General features: G+C 37.5%; 2 protein-coding genes across 2 annotated transcripts; one reads left to right on the forward strand and one right to left on the reverse strand.

Moving 5' to 3' along the window:
• Positions 1-371: 371 nt before the first annotated feature.
• Positions 372-9,153, forward strand: rpl5b (ribosomal protein L5b). Its single transcript, XM_067373696.1, has 8 exons — positions 372-489; positions 952-1,021; positions 1,107-1,222; positions 3,299-3,433; positions 6,809-7,011; positions 7,232-7,409; positions 8,326-8,414; positions 8,988-9,153. Exons 1-8 carry the CDS (start codon positions 487-489, stop codon positions 9,082-9,084), a joined length of 891 nt encoding a protein of 296 aa, XP_067229797.1. The 5' UTR covers positions 372-486; the 3' UTR covers positions 9,085-9,153.
• Positions 9,154-9,896: 743 nt separating this feature from the next.
• Positions 9,897-13,374, reverse strand: dipk1ab (divergent protein kinase domain 1Ab). The gene is made up of 4 exons (XM_067374109.1): positions 13,246-13,374; positions 12,683-12,790; positions 11,745-11,921; positions 9,897-11,225 (listed from the first exon to the last, which is right to left on the reverse strand). The coding sequence occupies exons 1-4, from the start codon at positions 13,357-13,359 to the stop codon at positions 10,413-10,415; spliced, it is 1,212 nt and encodes a 403-aa protein (XP_067230210.1). The 5' UTR covers positions 13,360-13,374; the 3' UTR covers positions 9,897-10,412.
• Positions 13,375-19,358: the final 5,984 nt, after the last annotated feature.

The following is a 19,358-nucleotide window of genomic DNA, read 5'->3' on the forward strand; positions in this document are numbered from 1 at the left end:
TATGTTTATTTGAATATTTATTTAGATCATAACCATGTTAAACATGTGATAATTTATATATATATATATATATATTTTTAACTTATTTTCATAATTGAATTGTCTAAAGGTAAAACGATTACATTTAGGCCTATATAAAATAGACATTTAAAAAGCAGCAAAAAAAAAAAAAAAGAAACAGTACAGCATAACAGCAATACAGTAGACAGTTAAACTGCATCTTCATGCAGTATTTCTTGGAACAATGGACTATGTCATTTGTTGATAAGCATTTCTCATTAAAAAGGTATTTTAGCTCATATACGCCTTTATACATCCAAAAGAGCAGGTGTCGCTGTGCTTTCCTCCTCACAGTGTTGTTTTGCCCCGCTGTCGATGGTATTAACGGAGCATGCGCACATCATTCTTTCTTTTCCCAGTGCAGCGGAGTCAAAACTCCCTAGTTTGACTCCAGGCTCCGGCTTAGGAGACTGAAAAGTCTACAAAATGGTCAGTACAGCGCTGCAATACTTCTGTTATTGTGTTCCCTAAAGTTTACTTGTCTGTTTGGTGCCCTTTCGTTATAGTATGAGGACAGATAATAAAAGGATGGCTTAAGATTTTCTCGGATAGACAGCGTTCAAACGTGGCCTTATGGCTGATTTTAAGACCTTCCCACATGAGTTTCAGAGAGAGATGCACACTAGTGAATATTTGCAATATTACTAATGTTTTTCGCAACTTCACACACTCATAAAAAAAGCACAATATGAATGTATTTTTAAACGTCTAAACGAGCTCTGGCATGATGTTTAATGCTAGCATGCTATGACTTAATTTTACTGGAGGCCTTTCAACCTTTTACAGTCCTATCACGTCAGTTTTCTAATAGCAGAAACTTCATTTTGTTTTGCGTCTGCAGGTTGAATCTCGGAAGTGTTTGACTTTTAATTGACTTGTGTTGTCTCTTAGGGATTCGTAAAAGTAGTGAAGAACAAGGCCTACTTCAAGAGGTACCAGGTGAAGTTTAGGAGAAGGAGAGGTAACGTAAATGCAGAACTTTAAGCAGTTATTTGAAGTCATACAGACAGGCCTGACTTTCAATGTATTCTCTTTTTGCTTTTCAGAGGGAAAAACTGATTACTTTGCCCGAAAGCGCCTGGTTATTCAAGACAAGAACAAGTACAACACACCCAAGTATAGGATGATTGTCCGCTTCTCCAACAGGGACATCATATGCCAGGTGGGTGGAAAGATGCTCACTATTTTCCCCATGACCACTTGTGAAGTGTTCATGCAGCAGGTTTCTCTTGACAAACTAATTGAGCAATATTTGGTCACACTTTATATTAGGTGGTCTTTAACCATACAATATTCTTATTAAATGTTTGCATTGTATTTACATTCAGTGTACTTGCATTTAATTAACATTTGTTGTTACACTGTCAACTTTAGCCCTAACTGTAACCCAAACCATTCGGATACCCGTGAGATAGTGCACCATTGGACACGTTATGAGTCAGTTAACCTGATAATTGTCAAAGCAGGACAGTGAGCCGGCAGCAATTGTGTGAGCTTTCGCACTAAACATGGAGACTGAAGCTTTCAGTGTTGCTGCTATAGCTTCTGATAGGAAAAAGCTAGAAAATAGTGCAAATGATTTGGTAAAAAGCAGAGAACAGCACAGCCATTTCTTTAAACAAACTAGAGGGTATTTGTGTGTGCATGTGTCAGTCAGGGAATGCACACACTGTACAGTTGCAGCCACTAGACCATAGTAATATTCATTGATCTAGCATTGATCTGATGTGGTTGTGTATTATTTGGCAATAGTGGACAAGCCTATACACTGTTCAAAACCAGGCTGACTCCCTGATTTATTTTTTTATTTTTTTTATAACCTTTTAAAAATTGTTGCTTAATGCACTGAGCTTGACTTGTAAATTCTTCTCACACAATCCGATCCGTGAACAATATGAGCATCAGTGAATTCCATTCAGTTTCTTCTGAGAGAAAATCGTCTGCAAGCTTGTACTGATTGAACTTTATTTTCACTGTACAGCATACAATGAAATTAAAGGCTCTATACCAATTGGTATTGAGACCAACAGAAAAACAATCATGTAATACACAGAAATAGACATGTAAACGGAATTACTGTTTACTCAGCCTTACCTCAAACTCATTAGCAATAAATGTGAGTTTTCCAGAAAAACTACTCAGTAAATACATAGTCTTGTGGGTATTCAATAGCTGCTTTTCCACTGTCAGGCTGAACGATTCTAAGAACGGTTCCAGTTATATTTCCACTTGAGCCTGGTATGGCACGATTGCAAATGTTCTTGGCCCGGTTGGCCAACCGTGCTGGTTGAATGCATATAGAGACGACGCAACTCAGGATTGGTCAATTGACCCTTGGCCGAGAGTTTGATTGACAAGTGATCTAACCGATCATAACGCCAAATCCGCCATTTTGTTAGAAGTTGAGTTGGAAGATTAACCTCGGTGGACTTGAACTTGAAAAATGCTGTGTATTTATGTGTTTCCGGGTTTGAAACAACATTCCTTCTCATGCACATTAAAGATCCACAAAACGTTTTTTATTGTTCGAGTTTCTTAAATTACACAACTTGAAAGCTGGGACTTTGTTTAATATAATAATAAGTAACCTGCTCTGTCTTGTCTGTCGACGTGTTGTCAGTGTCCTCTTTGCTCCGCGATGTATCTTTCACTGCGTGTGGCGTGATAGTGCCATGGCTTGTCGGACAAAGCAACTGTAACTAAGGGGGACGGGTCTTTGCGACGGGTCAATTGTCTTTCTCGGCTATCAGTTTCTCTGTAGCTGGCTAAGTGCACTATTTGAGCGACGTAAACACAAATTAATAATAGAATTAAAAGAAATCTTATCATCTTCCATAATGCAGTCACTATTTACATCACATATCGTCTGTAAACTCTTGTTACCAAGGCAACATTTGTTTTTGTATTTATTACATTCTAAAGAGCTTCGTTGTCAGCCCCGCAGTGGAAAGTGAAATCGTATCCGTACCGGCTGGGCCGGATCAGCACGGAATGGAATGGAACAAGCTAAGAGAACGGTTTGGCCCTATGGTGGAAAAGTGGCTAATGTTAGTACATGGTAGTTATATTTTATGCATTAAATGTAGTTTTTGAAAACTGTTTGCTACAAATATGGTTGACAAGCATGTTCTCATTATTGTGCATCATAAGATGAATCAAGCTTGTCTGTATGTGAAATATCACTAAAGAAATATCCCGGTTGAATCAAATTTGACCCAAGATTGATTTGTTTTCCCAGATTGCCTATGCCAAGATTGAGGGTGACATGATCGTGTGTGCGGCCTACTCCCATGAGCTGCCCAAGTACGGCGTCAGTGTGGGTTTGACAAATTATGCTGCAGCCTACTGCACTGGGCTGCTGCTCGCCCGCAGGGTGAGTCTTCCTCTTGCCTCTTAATTTGACTTATTTCCCCATTGAAATTTATTAAACTTGCCTTGCAGATCTGTCTCAAGAACTTGCAGAGTAGTTGCATCAAAAAAAAATTAACCTGTATTATCTAGTAATTTGTTTTTCTGACAGAAATGAAGAAATATGACTTTAAAAGAGTCATTTCAATTGCAGGAGATCAAATTAATTCAAGATAGATTGCATTACTCATAATTGAAACTGCAAAAGGGGCTCAAATTTTCATATGAAATATTGTACTGGAATTAAATATTCCACTTTTCTGTTGACACCTTGGAAAGGGTTAAGTCAGTCCAGATTTAGCAATGGATGCCATGAAAAGCCATGAAAAGCAATTGCTGTGTCCCAGTTTGCATACTATACATCCTAAATGTTATTCAAAATTAGAATCAATTTGTCCCAAATCGTAGTATGTTGAAATGAGTATCCCAAGATAGCCAGATGGTCTGTTTCTTCTGGAAATTCGAAGTGCAGATCCATGTGCACACTGCAGGACAGTGGCCATCCAGGAGTTGAATTTAATGTAAAACTGTTAAACTACTAACATGGTGGATGTGTGCAAAACCCACTGTTAAAGTGTTAGTTCACTCAAAAATGAAAAATCCGTTAATTACAGTTATGTTGTTCCAAACTAGGGCTGGGACAATAAATCACTGCGTCGTGAATCAAGAAATGATTCTGGATCAATTCTGCTAGTTTCCAAATGCATTGCGATTCTCTCTTGAATCGATTCTGGGCTTAGTTTTTAACAGCAGATGGCACTGCCTGCTTTAGAAAGAGCCATACTCTGCTGGCTTCCAATTCCTTGCACACACCACTTGAACCTTTTATAAAATAATCTTTCAAAAAGGTTGAAGCGAATTACAAGGGTGTTTGCAGTGGGCTGTTTACATTAACCTTGCATTACGTGTTACGTAACAGTCGGGATCATTAATATGTATGACCCCAGTATTTGCATATGCCAGCCCATGTTCAAGGCATTAGACAAGGGCAGCCAGTATTAACGTCTGGATCGGTGCACAGCTGAATCATCAGACTAGATAAGCAAACAAGAACAATAGTGAAAAATAGCAGATGGAGCAATAATAACTGACATGATCCATGATTACATGATATTTTTAGTGATATTTGTAAATTGTCTTTATAAATGCTTCGTTAGCATGTTGCTAACGTACTGTTAAATGTGGTTAGTTACCATTGTTTCTCACTGTATTCATGGAGACGAGAGCCGTTGCTATTTTCATTTTTAAACACTTGCAGTCTGTATAATTCATAAACACACATTCATTCTTTATAAATCTCTCCAACAGTTGGCTTTAGCCACGAAGCACAGCCTCAAACTCATTCAGAATCAAATGTAAACATCCAAATAAATACTATACTCGCATGATCTGACGCATGCAGTATGCATGACAAACATCTTGTAAAGATCCATTTGAGGGTTAAACTAATCTCAGAATTGATTCAAGAAAGAATCGCGATGCATTCGGAAAATCACAGAATTGAGTGATGCTTCTATTTATTGTCCCAGCCCTATTTCAAACCCGTAAGACTTTATTTCATCTTCAGAACTAAAGTGAAGATATTTTAATGAAATCTGAGTGATTTGTGTCCCTCCATATACAACTATGCAACTTGCACTTTGACGCTTCAAAAAGTACATGGAGAGATCACAATTCATATAGATTAGTTTTACAATTTATTTATCAGCTTTTCGAAATGTCAAAGTGCTAGTTGCATAGCTGTCAGTGGAGGGACATTTCATTAAAATATCTTCAAATGATTAAATTTTTGGGTGACCTGACCCTTTAAATTGAGAGATTTAGATAAAGGGGTTTGAGTTTATATCTAACCTCTGAAAAAGTATATCTAACCTGATTAAAAATACTATCAGCAACAATATTGTTTATAAAGGGATGTTTGGCCATTAACTTGCTTCATTATGAAAAACATTTTTCTTTTCTGCATGGAAGACCCACAACTGGCAGAGTGACATGCTACTTTTCTCTCCAATACAATGAGAAGAATTGTTGTGTACAGAAACTATAATGTGGAATGTTAACTGTGACAAGATGATTGACAGGCCAGCTTACAGCAACAACATGGTCTGTTAACGGTGCAATTATTACATGGTTGTATGTCCCAAAACTTGGCTACTTTTCTGTTATACACTCAAACATATACTTTTTCTTAACAAAAAGTGTATATGCTTTTAGGCCCTAGATAAGTAGTCAAATTCGGATGCAGCAAATGTTAAAGAATTAAATCGTCTACCTGTAGTTCAAGAGCAATACAAATGTGCTTCCATATAATTTGTCCCATAATGCATGGTACTTGATTTAGGCCCCATTTACCCAATTCCGAAAAGAAAGCATGAATTCCGATATTCTCAGATCGGTTTCAGGCCTCACTCATATGTGAAAATAAACCTGATATGATTCGGATGCGTGTATTTGCGTCTGCCATACAAGCGGTCAAATCGGATATATTCCCCAGTAAATGCGAGTCGTATGTCATTGGAAAAAGGGACGGAGGCGAATGATGTCAACTCAGGTGGACACGAACTGCAATCGCATGACACCTTTTTTTTTTTTTTTTCACCTTACAAGAGCAATGTTTTGCTGACTTTTAAAGAGTGCAGAAAGCAAAACTTATAATCATTTCATCTGCATTCATTACATATTGCACCGTTTTACTTCCTTTTCCGGGTCAGAACGTCTTGGGCTGTTTCGCTAGTGTATAGTGTAAATGCAAATATTGGATACGGGTCACTTTGCAAGCAGGTCGTCAAAAAAATCCGATATAGTCACCAAATCTGAATTGTGCATCAAGGCCTGCAGTGTAAATGCAGCCTTAGACATTTCATTGAGCAAGAATCTGTATTTGTTAATGTGCTACACCTGATACTAAGTCATCTCAGGCGCAGTACTTCGATCTGCATCACTGCATGTTATCAAAAACAAAGATGTTCTATGAAGTCTGGCTTTTTCAAATGTGATCAGATTTATTTTTAAGCTGGCAAAGTTTGAAACCTTTGCATTGCTGAAGCATTTGCTGTTGTCCAAAACCCATCCAGACACATTAGCTTTGACTCTACAAACGGAATGTGGTTGCATGTGTTTTTAATGACCCCCAAATTTTATTTGATAAGATCACAATGCTTTGCTGCCCATTTTCACCTGTTTTGAGTGCTGTCCTCTTGCAGTCCAATCACCCATAACTGTTAATACCAGGAGTACATGGGTCCTTAAGCAGTTCTTAAACACTTTAATTTAATCCTGGATAATTGATACAAGGACACAAGCACAGGTTATAACTGGAGAACTGTGTGCTCTCTTCCAGCTGCTGAACAAATTTGGCCTTGACAAGGTATATGACGGCCAGGTGGAGATCACCGGGGACGAGTTTAATGTGGAGAGCATTGATGGACAGCCTGGAGCTTTCACTTGCTACCTGGATGCAGGACTTGCCAGAACCACCACTGGCAATAAGGTGTTCGGAGCCCTGAAGGGAGCGGTGGATGGAGGTCTCTCCATTCCTCATAGGTAGATCTACCATCTTACAGTTTACTGTGCTAAAAAAATGTGGATTTGTATGTTCTAGGTCTTCCTATTGCATATAATTCTAACTTGATGACAACTCTTGAAACTGAGCAGCTTGTGTTGTGATTGCATTTCAAGACGGGACTGATTTTAAGACCTGTTTACATTGGAAGTATCAACTGCATGAGCTCTGTTCATTAATACTAAGTGTAATTTGTCTTAGCACCAAGCGATTCCCAGGCTATGACACTGAGAGCAAGGAGTTCAATGCAGAGGTCCACCGCAAGCACATCCTGGGCCTGAACATCGCAGAGTACATGAGATACTTGATGGAGGAGGATGAGGATGCGTACAAGAAACAGTTCTCTCGCTTCATCAAGAATGGCGTTAACGCTGATTCAGTATGTGCTGGGGTTTTTTCTTTTGATAACTTAAAATTATTTGATACAATGTGCTTGTGTAAATGCGTGTTTTTTACATTGTACTTGTATTTTTAAATATATGCTTGTAATTACATGTGTAATTTCTGTAATTTCGTCTATAATTATACTGTTGACCCTTCCCTTACCTTTACCTGCTCTTAAACCTAACCATACCATCAAACCTGATCCTAATCTTTCCTTATCCCACCTTGATAGCAACATGAACACTAAGTGCATTGTACTTAATTTTTTTTTAATTGTCTTTTATTGTATTTTATAGTAGTTAAAGACACTTAATATTAAGTTAACCAAAAGATCTATTGAATGTTGAGCTTAAAATATAATACTCCAAACAAAGATTTAAAAAATATATAAAGTGGATGGAACCCTCAAAGTTGAATCCTCAAAAACCATGCAAAATGACACAACTGTAATACATTTGAGGGGATGATTCAGTGTCTTCTGAAACAGTATATAAATCCTTTATAAACTATAACCCATGGCTTCAAGACAGTGGGCTTGTTGTAAACATCAGAATGTTGTGAATCATGACAAAAACTCTGAACATCACGCAAGCACAGAGTGTGGTCTCTTCTTGCCCGAGTTTCACAATGTACTTGCATCATGCTTCACAACATGCTGAGATTTACATATAAGTTGCAAGTGAGTTTTTGCCAAAAGTGATTGAAATAGACGATTGAAATGGTATTTTTGTAGTACACCCCCATACATTTTGGGGTGGAGTATCCTTTTTAAAAATTGCAAATCCTTTGTTTCACGTTTAAATCAGTATTTCATTAACATAAGACATTACAGTAAAGCAGGCTGATACATAAGTTATAAATGATGTTATTAATCTTGTGACAGTTTTTTCTAATATGCATCTCTTCCTCAGATGGAGGAAATGTATAAGAAGGCACACGCAGCCATCCGGGAGAACCCAGTGCACGAAAAGAAGCCCAAGCGGGAAGTCAAGAAGAAGAGGTACAGCTCTCTTGTTTGGTTGCTTCATGTCTTGTGCTCACAAGTTGATCTTCATGAACATCACAGCCATAGGGTCATGTTGTTTTTGGTTGTTTTTTTTTTTTTTTTTTTTTTTTTCAATTGAACTGTTTAGAACTGAGATTTTTATGCCCACAATAACTGTTCTGCTGCTTGATGATGATACCCTTTCAGACTGAGCAAATTGTGGTTGGTCCTGCGTTTGCACAGTTGATGCAAGCATATTTCAAGACGGGGCTGAGAGCAGCTTTGGTTAATAGTTGGACTTTCAGTGTCATTAGAGGCATTAGAGGAAGTTTTATTGTTTTAGACTGTCTACTTTGGAGTTTTTCATAGCGGGCATAAATTCTCAGCTAGACTGCAAAGAACATTAATGAATTATGCTTGGGACCAAGTAAATCAATGAACTTGACTAATGCTTGTTTGGTCGGGGAAAATTGGTTTGTCTCACCTAAATGACCGTTTCATTAAAATGTATTGCTGTATTTAAAAGTTGATTTCCTAGGAGAAATTGCTTGTTACTTGTTTGCTAAAATTTTGTGGTTTTCTTTCTAGATGGAACCGTGCCAAGCTCACACTGGCTCAGAGAAAAGACCGTGTTGCCCAGAAGAAGGCCAGCTTCCTTCGGGCTCAAGCTGCAGAGGAGGACTAGAGCTCGATCCTGCTTGCTTCCTCATATTTGTGCAGAAATCATTTGTTCTAATAAATATTTCAGAAAAGACTGATTGTGTCCGTCTGATTGCTTGTATCATTAAAAAGTAGGTGTTATTTTCAAAATTTAAATATGGTTTGTGTATTTCCATGTTTTAACACCTTAAGGAAACCTTTAGCATTTACAGAACTAAGGAAACTTCAAAAAATGGCAAAATGTAATCTTTTCAGTTCTCTGTATTGTAGTGAATGAACTAAAAACAGTCAGACCTGTAGTTCAAAATATACTTGTTTTGTGAGTCCTGTGGGCCCTGAGTGCTAACTTATATAAGGCTCCTAGTTTATATATCAATACATATTTAAAGCTTGTGACATTCACTCTTAAGATGAAACTGAGTTCAAAATTATTTAAACATTTCTGCATACATCTTGTTTCTTTAGAAAAAAAAATTTGTTTGTTGCAGTTTGACTCAAAAAGCGACAGCATAATTGTTCTAACCTATTGTATTGTGTATAACAGTGTTCAGTTTGAAAATTATGAATCATGCAAATCATTTCAGATCCTCTGTAGTTAAAATTGGAAGAATGGAAATGTTCTGAAATACCTTCTGCAGACTACGGCAGGGGTTTTCACAATTTCTGATGCCAAGGCCCCCTTAAATTATCCCTGACCAAGTAATGACATCTATACATTTCATGTATAAAGAAATGTTATTACTGGACTAAAGCCAAAGTAAATTATTAAAATGATGTGGACAGTATTTACTTCTGTTCTAGGTTCACTTTTTTTTTTTCTTTTTTTTCCCACTAAAACTTTAAAATAAAACTCAGATTTGAAACCAGTGCTGTCAGTACAATAAAATAATTTCATTTAGATCTGTAGAAATAAATTAATTCAAATAAATAAAGTACTGTCTAACCTATTTACAAGATAACTGCCCTAAAAATATATTTTGTAAAATTATTTTTTTCTCTAAAATGGGCCTCAGTTTGAAAACCCCTGGGCGAGACAGTTAGATTGTCTGTTTCCTGAACAAGGATCTGCAGTAAGAATAATAATTTGGCATTTTCTCTTGGCACTGGAGGACCTTCATTAGCAGAAGTATCTCTCTGCAGCCCAAGCTTTTAGAATTTGGGATCGAGTCAAGATTGAGCAATTCAACAAAACAAGGTGCCACAAAGGGTATATTGACAGTACTCTACAAATGCAGGCCAAAAATAAAAATATTATATTAGGCAAAATATGGGTTGTCCGATATCATTCAGACAGTCCCAGTTCATATCTTCAGTGTTCTGTATATAAGAACAATAACTTTGTTCTATGTATTATTATGAGTCTTTTGTGTGCGATATCTTCTTCCAAAGCAGAGTTTTGAGGTTGTTGAGAATCAGTGAGTGCTCCATTTCCATCTGTTCGCTGGCGCCTTTGAGAGCAATGCAGGCGTACAACTGTTTCTCCAGTTCGTCTTTAATGTCTGATGGTGCACCATGCAGAAGATAGTCCTTCAGTGTGCTACATACTTTAGCCAGATTCGGCTGCGTGACCTCTGTAGTGCAGCGGTTTTTAGTGAGATCACAGGAAGTGAGGCAGTCCCTTCCGTACACACAGTCGCTGTCCTCTTCGCACCGCCTTTCACGCATTGCCTCCTGAAAAGCAGCTTCGGGTATAATACGCTTTGCATCTACTACCTTTATATCATGGCGCTCTGTATAACCAAACCCCGCGGCGCTAACATCGCACATGAGGAAGCTTCCGAATGTGCCGTGGAAGACATCCTCAACAAGCTCAAGCAGACCGATGGCTATCTTAGCCTTGCGGGGCCAGGAGGGAGCAGCCCACTGGTCGATGCTTCGCCTCAGACTGGCTGGAATCCACAGCTCTACCATCCATGGTAGGCTGATGCCATAGAGTGGTACGTAAGGCACCTTCTCCATCACATACAAGTCCCCGCAGAAGCCCAGCAGTCTGGGGGTGTGCTCTCGGTCCTGCAGCACGACAGACAGCAGGAATTCATTCAGCTGCAGTAAAGCCCAAGATGAATGTGCTTCTGACAGGGAGATCTGGCCATCCTTGTTGCTGTCGGCGACTCCAAGCACAAGGGTCACCAAATCTGCTAAGTTGGCTTGGTCTCCTACTTGTGCCTGCAAGAGAAAAAGAGTCACTGAAATGAGTTAATAACAGTTGCCTGGAAGAGGTGTGGTAAATATATTTGTCTCTGCATGCAGAAAGGTCTTCCAGGATATGAAAATATCTCTTTTTATTTTACTGAACACAGGCAAATTCATGGAGAACAAGTAATGCATGTTTACATAAATTTACAAGTTTAAAAGGGATTAAATAGGGGGTTAAAAGTATAAACTAATGATTTCCAACAGCTTCAGACCTCAGGTTTTTTAGTGCACTAGCACAGAGGTTTTCATTCATTCGTGCATTCATTTATTTATTTATTCATTCATTCAATTATACTGTTAATAAATATAATAATGATTATTATTTCTAATAATAGGCTCCAGCTTCCCTGTGACATAGGATAAGTGGTTTGGAGAATGGATGGATGGATGCTTACTAATTCAAGAAAGATGAATCTCCAATGCTAAAAATGTCAAAGCGCAGAATAAATATGTTAAAATTATATTGCAAAACTGCATGGGATTTGAGACCTTTAGATGGCTGAAGACCATTTCTTTGAACTTCTCCATTGACGTCCCTTTGGTTGGCCTGTTAAAGGATGCAGACTCTTTTCGGGGTTCCAGTTCTACACCCAGATCATAATGAGGGTCCTCCTCCATCTGGCACTTTATGATTCCTTCCATATCCCCCCAACTGCCAGAATATACCTAAACAAGACGGTGATAACTGTGAGAGCACTAATAATTTTAGATTTTATTTTTCATATTTATAATTTTCATAAACACAAGTATATTCATTAGTCACACTTGTCCCTATAATTTGTCCCAGTGGTCTTAAAGGGTTAGTCCATCTTCGGAACACAAATGAAGATAGAATTCCGAGAGGTATACGACTTGTCCGTAGACAGCAATTTACCCACCACTTTCAAGGTCCAGATAGGTATTAAAGACATTGTTAAAACAGTCGACGTGACTGCAGTGGTTCAACCTTAAAGTTATGAAGTGACAAGAATACATTTTATGTGCAAAAACATTCTCGTCGCTTCATAAAATTAAGGTTGAACCACTGCAGTCATGTCGACGTTTTTGTGCTGTTTTTATTGCTGTCTATAGACGAGTCACATACTCTCGTTTTTTATCAAAAATATCTTCATTTGTGTTCCGAAGATGAACAAAGGTCTTAAGGGTGTGGAACACACAAGGGGGAGCAATTAATGACAGAATTTTCATTTTTGGGTGAATTAACCCTTTAAAATAGTTATCAAAGTAATTATAGATACCATTACAATGACGAGCACTTACTTTGGGGGAAAAACAATACAGAATTATTGGAAAGAGTGAATGGATGGATTTTGCCTGTAGATTCATATCTGTGCAGATCCAGATCGCCAAAAGCACGCACTCAATAAAGGATCAGAGAAGAATTACTATGTTATATTAAGGAGAAACTACAGTCTGTTGTGTCTGACCTGATTGCTGGGTTTGGCAGAGAGACATTTCCCCAAGTAAAGAGTGTCTTTTTCACACAAGCTGCTGCAGGCTGAACCATCAATCACCCCCTTCCGGAATTTATCGCACTGGAAAGACATGGAGATACACATACGTCAGAGTCTACGCTACATTATTCATTTTATTCCATGACATTGTACTCCCCAAAGATTGCCTGATCCATTTATTAAGTCAGTGTCTTTTACAATCACTCTCCTCTAGATGGCTCCCTTTTGTAAATTATGTTTGTAAAAAAAAAAAAAGTTTTTTTTAAAAAAGTGTCTAACAGCTGTGGATGTGCCCTTTTCCCTCATTAAAAAAAGTTTTAACATACAAATTAAATGGTACTATATTTATGAATAATGAGTTTGAGCTTATTTTCACAGTGGTATCAGTATCAAAACATTTTCCTTTTGCATTAAAGTATTACTTTTGTATTACTGAATCCAAGCTGCTATTGGTGTCAGTGGAAGTCTAGTCTAGTATAGAATGACTGACATATTGGTCAGCAAATATTTAATGTAGTTAAGAACTGAAAACTCACAATAGAGTTCTTGCACTCATGTCCACGGCACAGCTCTGTGTATGAAGAGTATTCTACATACACCACCCAGCTTCCCACGAAAACAGCCAACCAGGAAAAAAACAGGTACTTCATGTGTAGGTAGGAGAACCGGGCCTGTGCACCAAGAGAGTGGGACAAAGAAACACTTCAAAAAAAAAAAAACCTTCCCTTTGATAACATCTCTCCCAATGATAACCGAAAAACATTAGAAGTTTTTTCAATATTCATATAGTAATAATTGAAAAACTGTTTTTAATTGATGCTAAATGTGTTAAACTCATTGACTGTTTTGGACTGTAGTGGAGATTTGATTTCAGCACTAGGCAAGTAGGCAGTTTTGAAGACATTTGTGTGCTGATGTGTGCTGATTATGAGCTGATATAATTTGCTGGAGGTTGTACTGCAATGGTAGTGATAAGCGCCTGGACTGCTAAAAACCAGATGAAAAAATCAGCTCAGTGGAAAGACTTACAGTCTCCATCCCTAAAGAAATTAGAAAAATTGGATTCTCTCTCAAATAGAGGGTGAAATGATTATAATTATTAGTATATATACACTGCCTGGCCCCCCAAAAAAGTCGCTGTTTGGATTTTAATAGGCAGAAAGAGTCTATGGATGGATCATTATTACAGTGATTTATTATTTTTCTAGCAAGTTATATGTTCGGCAATGGTTCTTTTAACACTTAAAGATGGAGTGTGTAGCTTTTCATTTCTTAAACAACCATGTATTTAGATGTATCATGGCCATATTCCAGAATGACAATGTCAGGATTCATCAGGCTCAAATTGTGAAAGAATTGTTGGGAGGGCGCATGAAGAATCATTTTCACACATGAATTGGCACTGACCTTAACCTCAGTGTAAGTTTTTGGGATGTGCTGGAGTAGACTTTACAGAGTGCTCACCTCTTGCATTGTCAATACAAGATCTTGACCGAAAATGTATGCACCTCTTGATGGAAAGAAATATTGTGATGTTATTTCCATCACGAGGTGCATATATATATATATATATATATATATATATATTTTTTTTTGGCCACTATATTTATATATTTATTTATATCTATATATTTATATATATATATAAAAAATTAATGGAAAAAAATTAATTAATCATAGCTTTCTAGTTTCATACACTTATATATATATATGTGTGTGTGTGTGTGTGTGTGTGTGTGTGTGTGTGTGTGTGTGTGTGTGTGTGTGTGTGTGTGTGTGTGTGTGTGTGTGTGTGTGTGTGTGTGTGTGTGTGTGTGTGTGAGAGAGTTTGTTTATATTACATTGTGGGGACCAAATGTCCCCACGATGTAATATAAACCTGAGTTCACCTACATCATGGGGACCAGCCACCGGTCCCCACAATGTAAATTAATTAATAAAAATACTAAATGATGTTTTTGTGAGAAAATAAAGGTGTGCACAGTTTCCTGTGATGGTTAGGTTTAGGGTTAGGGGTAGGGTAGAGGGATAGAAAGTACGGTTTGTACAGTATAAAATGCATTGCGGCCTATGGAAAGTCCCCACAATTCACAAAAAATTGTGTGTGTAAAAAAATAAATTGTGTGTATATAGCAGTGCATTTTAAGTGTATGAAACTAGAAAGCTATGATTAATTTATTTTTTTCCATATGTATATATACATATGGAAAAAAAATATATTAATCACAGCTTTCTAGTTTCATACACTTAAAATGTACTGCTAAAATGAATGTATTAATTACTTACAAGGACAAACACAACTGAACAATATCCTTCATGTAGTCATTTAACCATGATAGAGGTATTAATCCCAGGAAAATCATATAATCTTTTATTTATATGTGACCTTTTAAAGCTCCGAGCAGTGTGAAACTATCATCTTGACAGACACACAGTATGTGTGATCCATTATAAATAGATAGTCCCTTCACTTCAGCCACTGAGTGCACTTACTTCATGAAATATAATTTTCACCTAGATTTCTAAAAACAACAGAGGTCAGAATTTATCACAAACTTATTTATGATGCAACAGCGAAATGTTTCCAAATCCATTAGACCATTTCCCAGATGCAGGCTCCTCTGACAGAGTGCTCGAGTCTTATACGGTCAATTTTCCATTTTCCTCTGGGCAGAATTTCCTTGGGACATGAGGAGCAAAGCCATATAATTTATGTTACAGCTTCATGTTTGAGAGACATTTCCTACTGTCAGGACGTAGGAAGAGAGATTTCAAACTACAAGCAAACGTTTGAGTGAGCGGGGTAGCACACAGCCAGCTAATTTCAGCACCATCACAGCCCGTCGTGGTCTGACATTTCCTTATCTGCAAAATCTGAGCTGACAGAACTTCTCCTCCAGCATGAGGAGGAGGCTGAGCTCGATAGCCTGCAATAAAGTGTAATATCTGGTGTTGTTTTGTGTTTTGGGAGGAACTTTGTTGTGGTAGCAATGGTTTGCTGAGTGCTTTACCACCTGTATGCAGAGTTTGTATAAGCTGATCATCATGCAAACACATTTACATACAATGACAGGAGCATAAACAAACAACTAAGGAAGTAGACGACATTATGTGATAACATGACAGATGAAGAACAACTGCTGCGCCCGAAACCGCATACTGTATATATAGCATACATTTTGTTTGAAGGTTTAAGAACATTAAAACGTATGTTTTATATGGTTTAAATGTTTATAGTATGAATCTTATCCTTATCTGCAAAATCTGAGCTGACAGAACTTCTCCTCCAGCATGAGGAGGAGGCTGAGCTCGATAGCCTGCAATAAAGTGTAATATCTGGTGTTGTTTTGTGTTTTGGGAGGAACTTTGTTGTGGTAGCAATGGTTTGCTGAGTGCTTTACCACCTGTATGCAGAGTTTGTATAAGCTGATCATCATGCAAACACATTTACATACAATGACAGGAGCATAAACAAACAACTAAGGAAGTAGACGACATTATGTGATAACATGACAGATGAAGAACAACTGCTGCGCCCGAAACCGCATACTGTATATATAGCATACATTTTGTTTGAAGGTTTAAGAACATTAAAACGTATGTTTTATATGGTTTAAATGTTTATAGTATGAATGAAATTCAGACAAACTAAATCTGGCATGTTGTCAGAGTCATGTGCAACTGTCAAGAGTCAGTTACATCGCTTCACTGCCATTCACAAATCCTCTCTCACGGCCTAATGAGCTAGTAAAGTGTCCAATGGATGCACACTTCAGAATCTCATCAGAAATAGTAGGTCATCCAGGTACTTTTCGACTACTGTTTTAAGAATACTATGAATTTGAACATACTGCTTGGCTAACATTCACTTTTTGTCTACTATATGGAAGTAGGCATAATCGGATGGAAGGATAGTCTGCACTTACAGAACAGATGTATGGAAAATACTGTAGTACTATAATAATAATAATATGTTGTTTTTGATGTACCAAATTCTACAACGTAAATGGATTTTAAATCAGGTAAATATGAAAGTGAAATTCCCAAAGTGAAGAAGAGTATAGTGAAGGTGGTGGGGCGATATATAAAATATGATTAAAAGGTGATGGTAATATCTGAGTCTTATTTGATTGGAACTGAAAAGCACACCTCAGAGGAACAGTTTTCTGAACTTTGCTCAGCTCAGTGCAAACAGCTATACTGCTTGCAAAATTTATAAGAAATGCTAAATTATTAATTACAATTGCAGCTATGCATCTCTGTATCAATGTAGCTAGTGTTCAAATGCTGTGGGTATGATAGCCCTGACCTGCACAGTAAAATGAAATAGAGTGGGTTGCATGATAGTCTGGCTGTTAAAATTAGTTTTTAGATTCAATTCCAAACAGAGATGTTTTTCTTGATGCAACAAAACAGTTTTTCCTATAAAATCATTCATTATTTATTCTGCTCAAGTGTGAATGAGGCCAACCATGCTAAAAGTGTTTGCTTACCATGAGTTTTCTAAAACAGCATATAGCACCATAATGGTTAGGAGCTGGTACTTTGGGAATTAATCCAGATTTTCAAAAATGTAGTAGGCCAATAAATTATGAGCCAAATGTTGGCCATTTTGAAATGATTAGCATTAGCCGATAACTTCTTACTGACATGTTAGCACCACCTTTTTGTGACACCACCATTTAATGACATCCCATTCTTCATCCGTAGGGTTTAATGGAGTTCGCCCACCCTTTGCAGATATAACAGCCTCAACTCTTCTGGAAAGGCTTTCCACAAGGTTTAGAATTTTTGACCATTCTTCTAGGAGCGCATTTGAGGTCAGCCAGTGATGTTGGCGAGAAGGCCTGGCTCGCAGTCTCCACTCTAATTCATCCCAAAGGTGTTCTATTGGGTTGAGGTCAGGACTCTGTGCAGGCCAGTCAAGTTCCTCCACACCAAACTCGCTCATCCATCTTTATGGACCTTGCTTTGTGCACTGGTGGGCAGTCATGTTGGAACAGAAAGAGGCCATCCCCAAACTGTTCCCAAACATTTGGGAGCATGAAATTATCCAAAATGTCTTGGTATGCTGAAGCATTAAGAGTTCCTTTCACTGGAGCTAAGGGGCCAAGCCCAACCCCTGAAAACAACCCCACACCATAATCCCCTTCATAAATAGTTTTCTAAGTCCTAAGTTCACGTCTATGCCAGAAAACTTGCAAAAACTTGCAGAAAGCACTTGCAAGTTGAAGTGCACCGACCCGACACAATCTCGCCTCATGTTTACGTTCACGCGAGAGTGACAAAATGCTTTACAGTAATTCAAAAACAATGTATATATTATGACTTTATAAGACAATTTCGAAAATTACCCACCTCCATCGAGATTTCTTGTACTGTATTTGCAAAACTACTGCGCTGGTGAGCGTTGTAGTCGTTGTAGTCCAGAGCTGCGCTTGGAGTATTTACGACAGTGTGATTCACTGAAGGAACCTGTAGGAGGAGCTTCGCAAATCTTACTGAGTTCCGCTTTAAAGGTGATTTTCTCAATATTTAGATTTTTTTGCACCCTCAGATTCCAGATTATCAAATAATTGTATCTCGGCCAAATATTGTCCTATCCTAACAAACCATACATCAGTGGAAAGCTTATATATATATATATATATATATATATATATATATATATATATATATATATATATATATATATATATATATATATATATATATATATATATATATATATATATATACACACAGACAATTAATATATATAAGTACATTTATTTTATTTATTATATTAGTAAAACCCATGCAAGCAGACTACTAAATAAGTAAAATGAATGCTGCATATGCACCCATTTGTCCTGCAATCTTTAAATACTCTAGAGTGAATGATCTCATACCATATCTAAGATAGTTGCCTATTATGCATACTGCAAAGAGATTAGCATCCAAATAACAGACCTGATGGAGCCTCTTCTCTCTGATAATGATGATGAGATGTCAGTTGGACAGTGATGGACTTTCTTCTTCAGTCTATTTTGCTTATGGCTCAGTGTCAGCTCTCTTGTTCCTCTCTCGCAATGACATTTTATCTCAGAGAACATCCACATTTCTAACTGACAGTAATCTTCTTTTAATCAGCCTCCTATTTCATGGTACAAGCCTGGGTAAGATTTAATCTGTACTCTATTTTGATAAAGCAAATCCAGTTATTTTCAGAGCCTGGAGATGTACAAACCAATATCCTACGCCAAGCTGATCTAAACCAATAACCAAAATGCCAATAATGTAAGTAGATTGATTTCAAGTCTAAATCAAGTCTAAATCCTCACAATCTGAACTGACCCTCCTGTTTCCAATTTAAAATTTGGTCAGAGCCTGGTTTGGCTACAGTCAGCTGAACTGAGATGATATATGTGTTTTTTCCTACATAATTTTTGAAAGGAGGTTTTTAGTCACCATCTCATTGGTCTCATCTGTTAGTTTGTCTATAATTTAATCTGATCTCTCTCTTACACTGTCTCTTTCTTCAGTGGCATCCCTAATGACAGGCCATCACTCCCTGTCCGCTACGGGCACTCAGTGAGATGCAATTCTGCCATTTACATCTGAGAATCCATCTTACTCTACTCTTTAAATCTCATGCCCTTCAGGGTCT

The sequence above is a fragment of the Chanodichthys erythropterus genome, chromosome 21 (genome assembly GCF_024489055.1).
Source record: "Chanodichthys erythropterus isolate Z2021 chromosome 21, ASM2448905v1, whole genome shotgun sequence".
Classification (NCBI taxonomy): Eukaryota; Metazoa; Chordata; class Actinopteri; order Cypriniformes; family Xenocyprididae; genus Chanodichthys; species Chanodichthys erythropterus.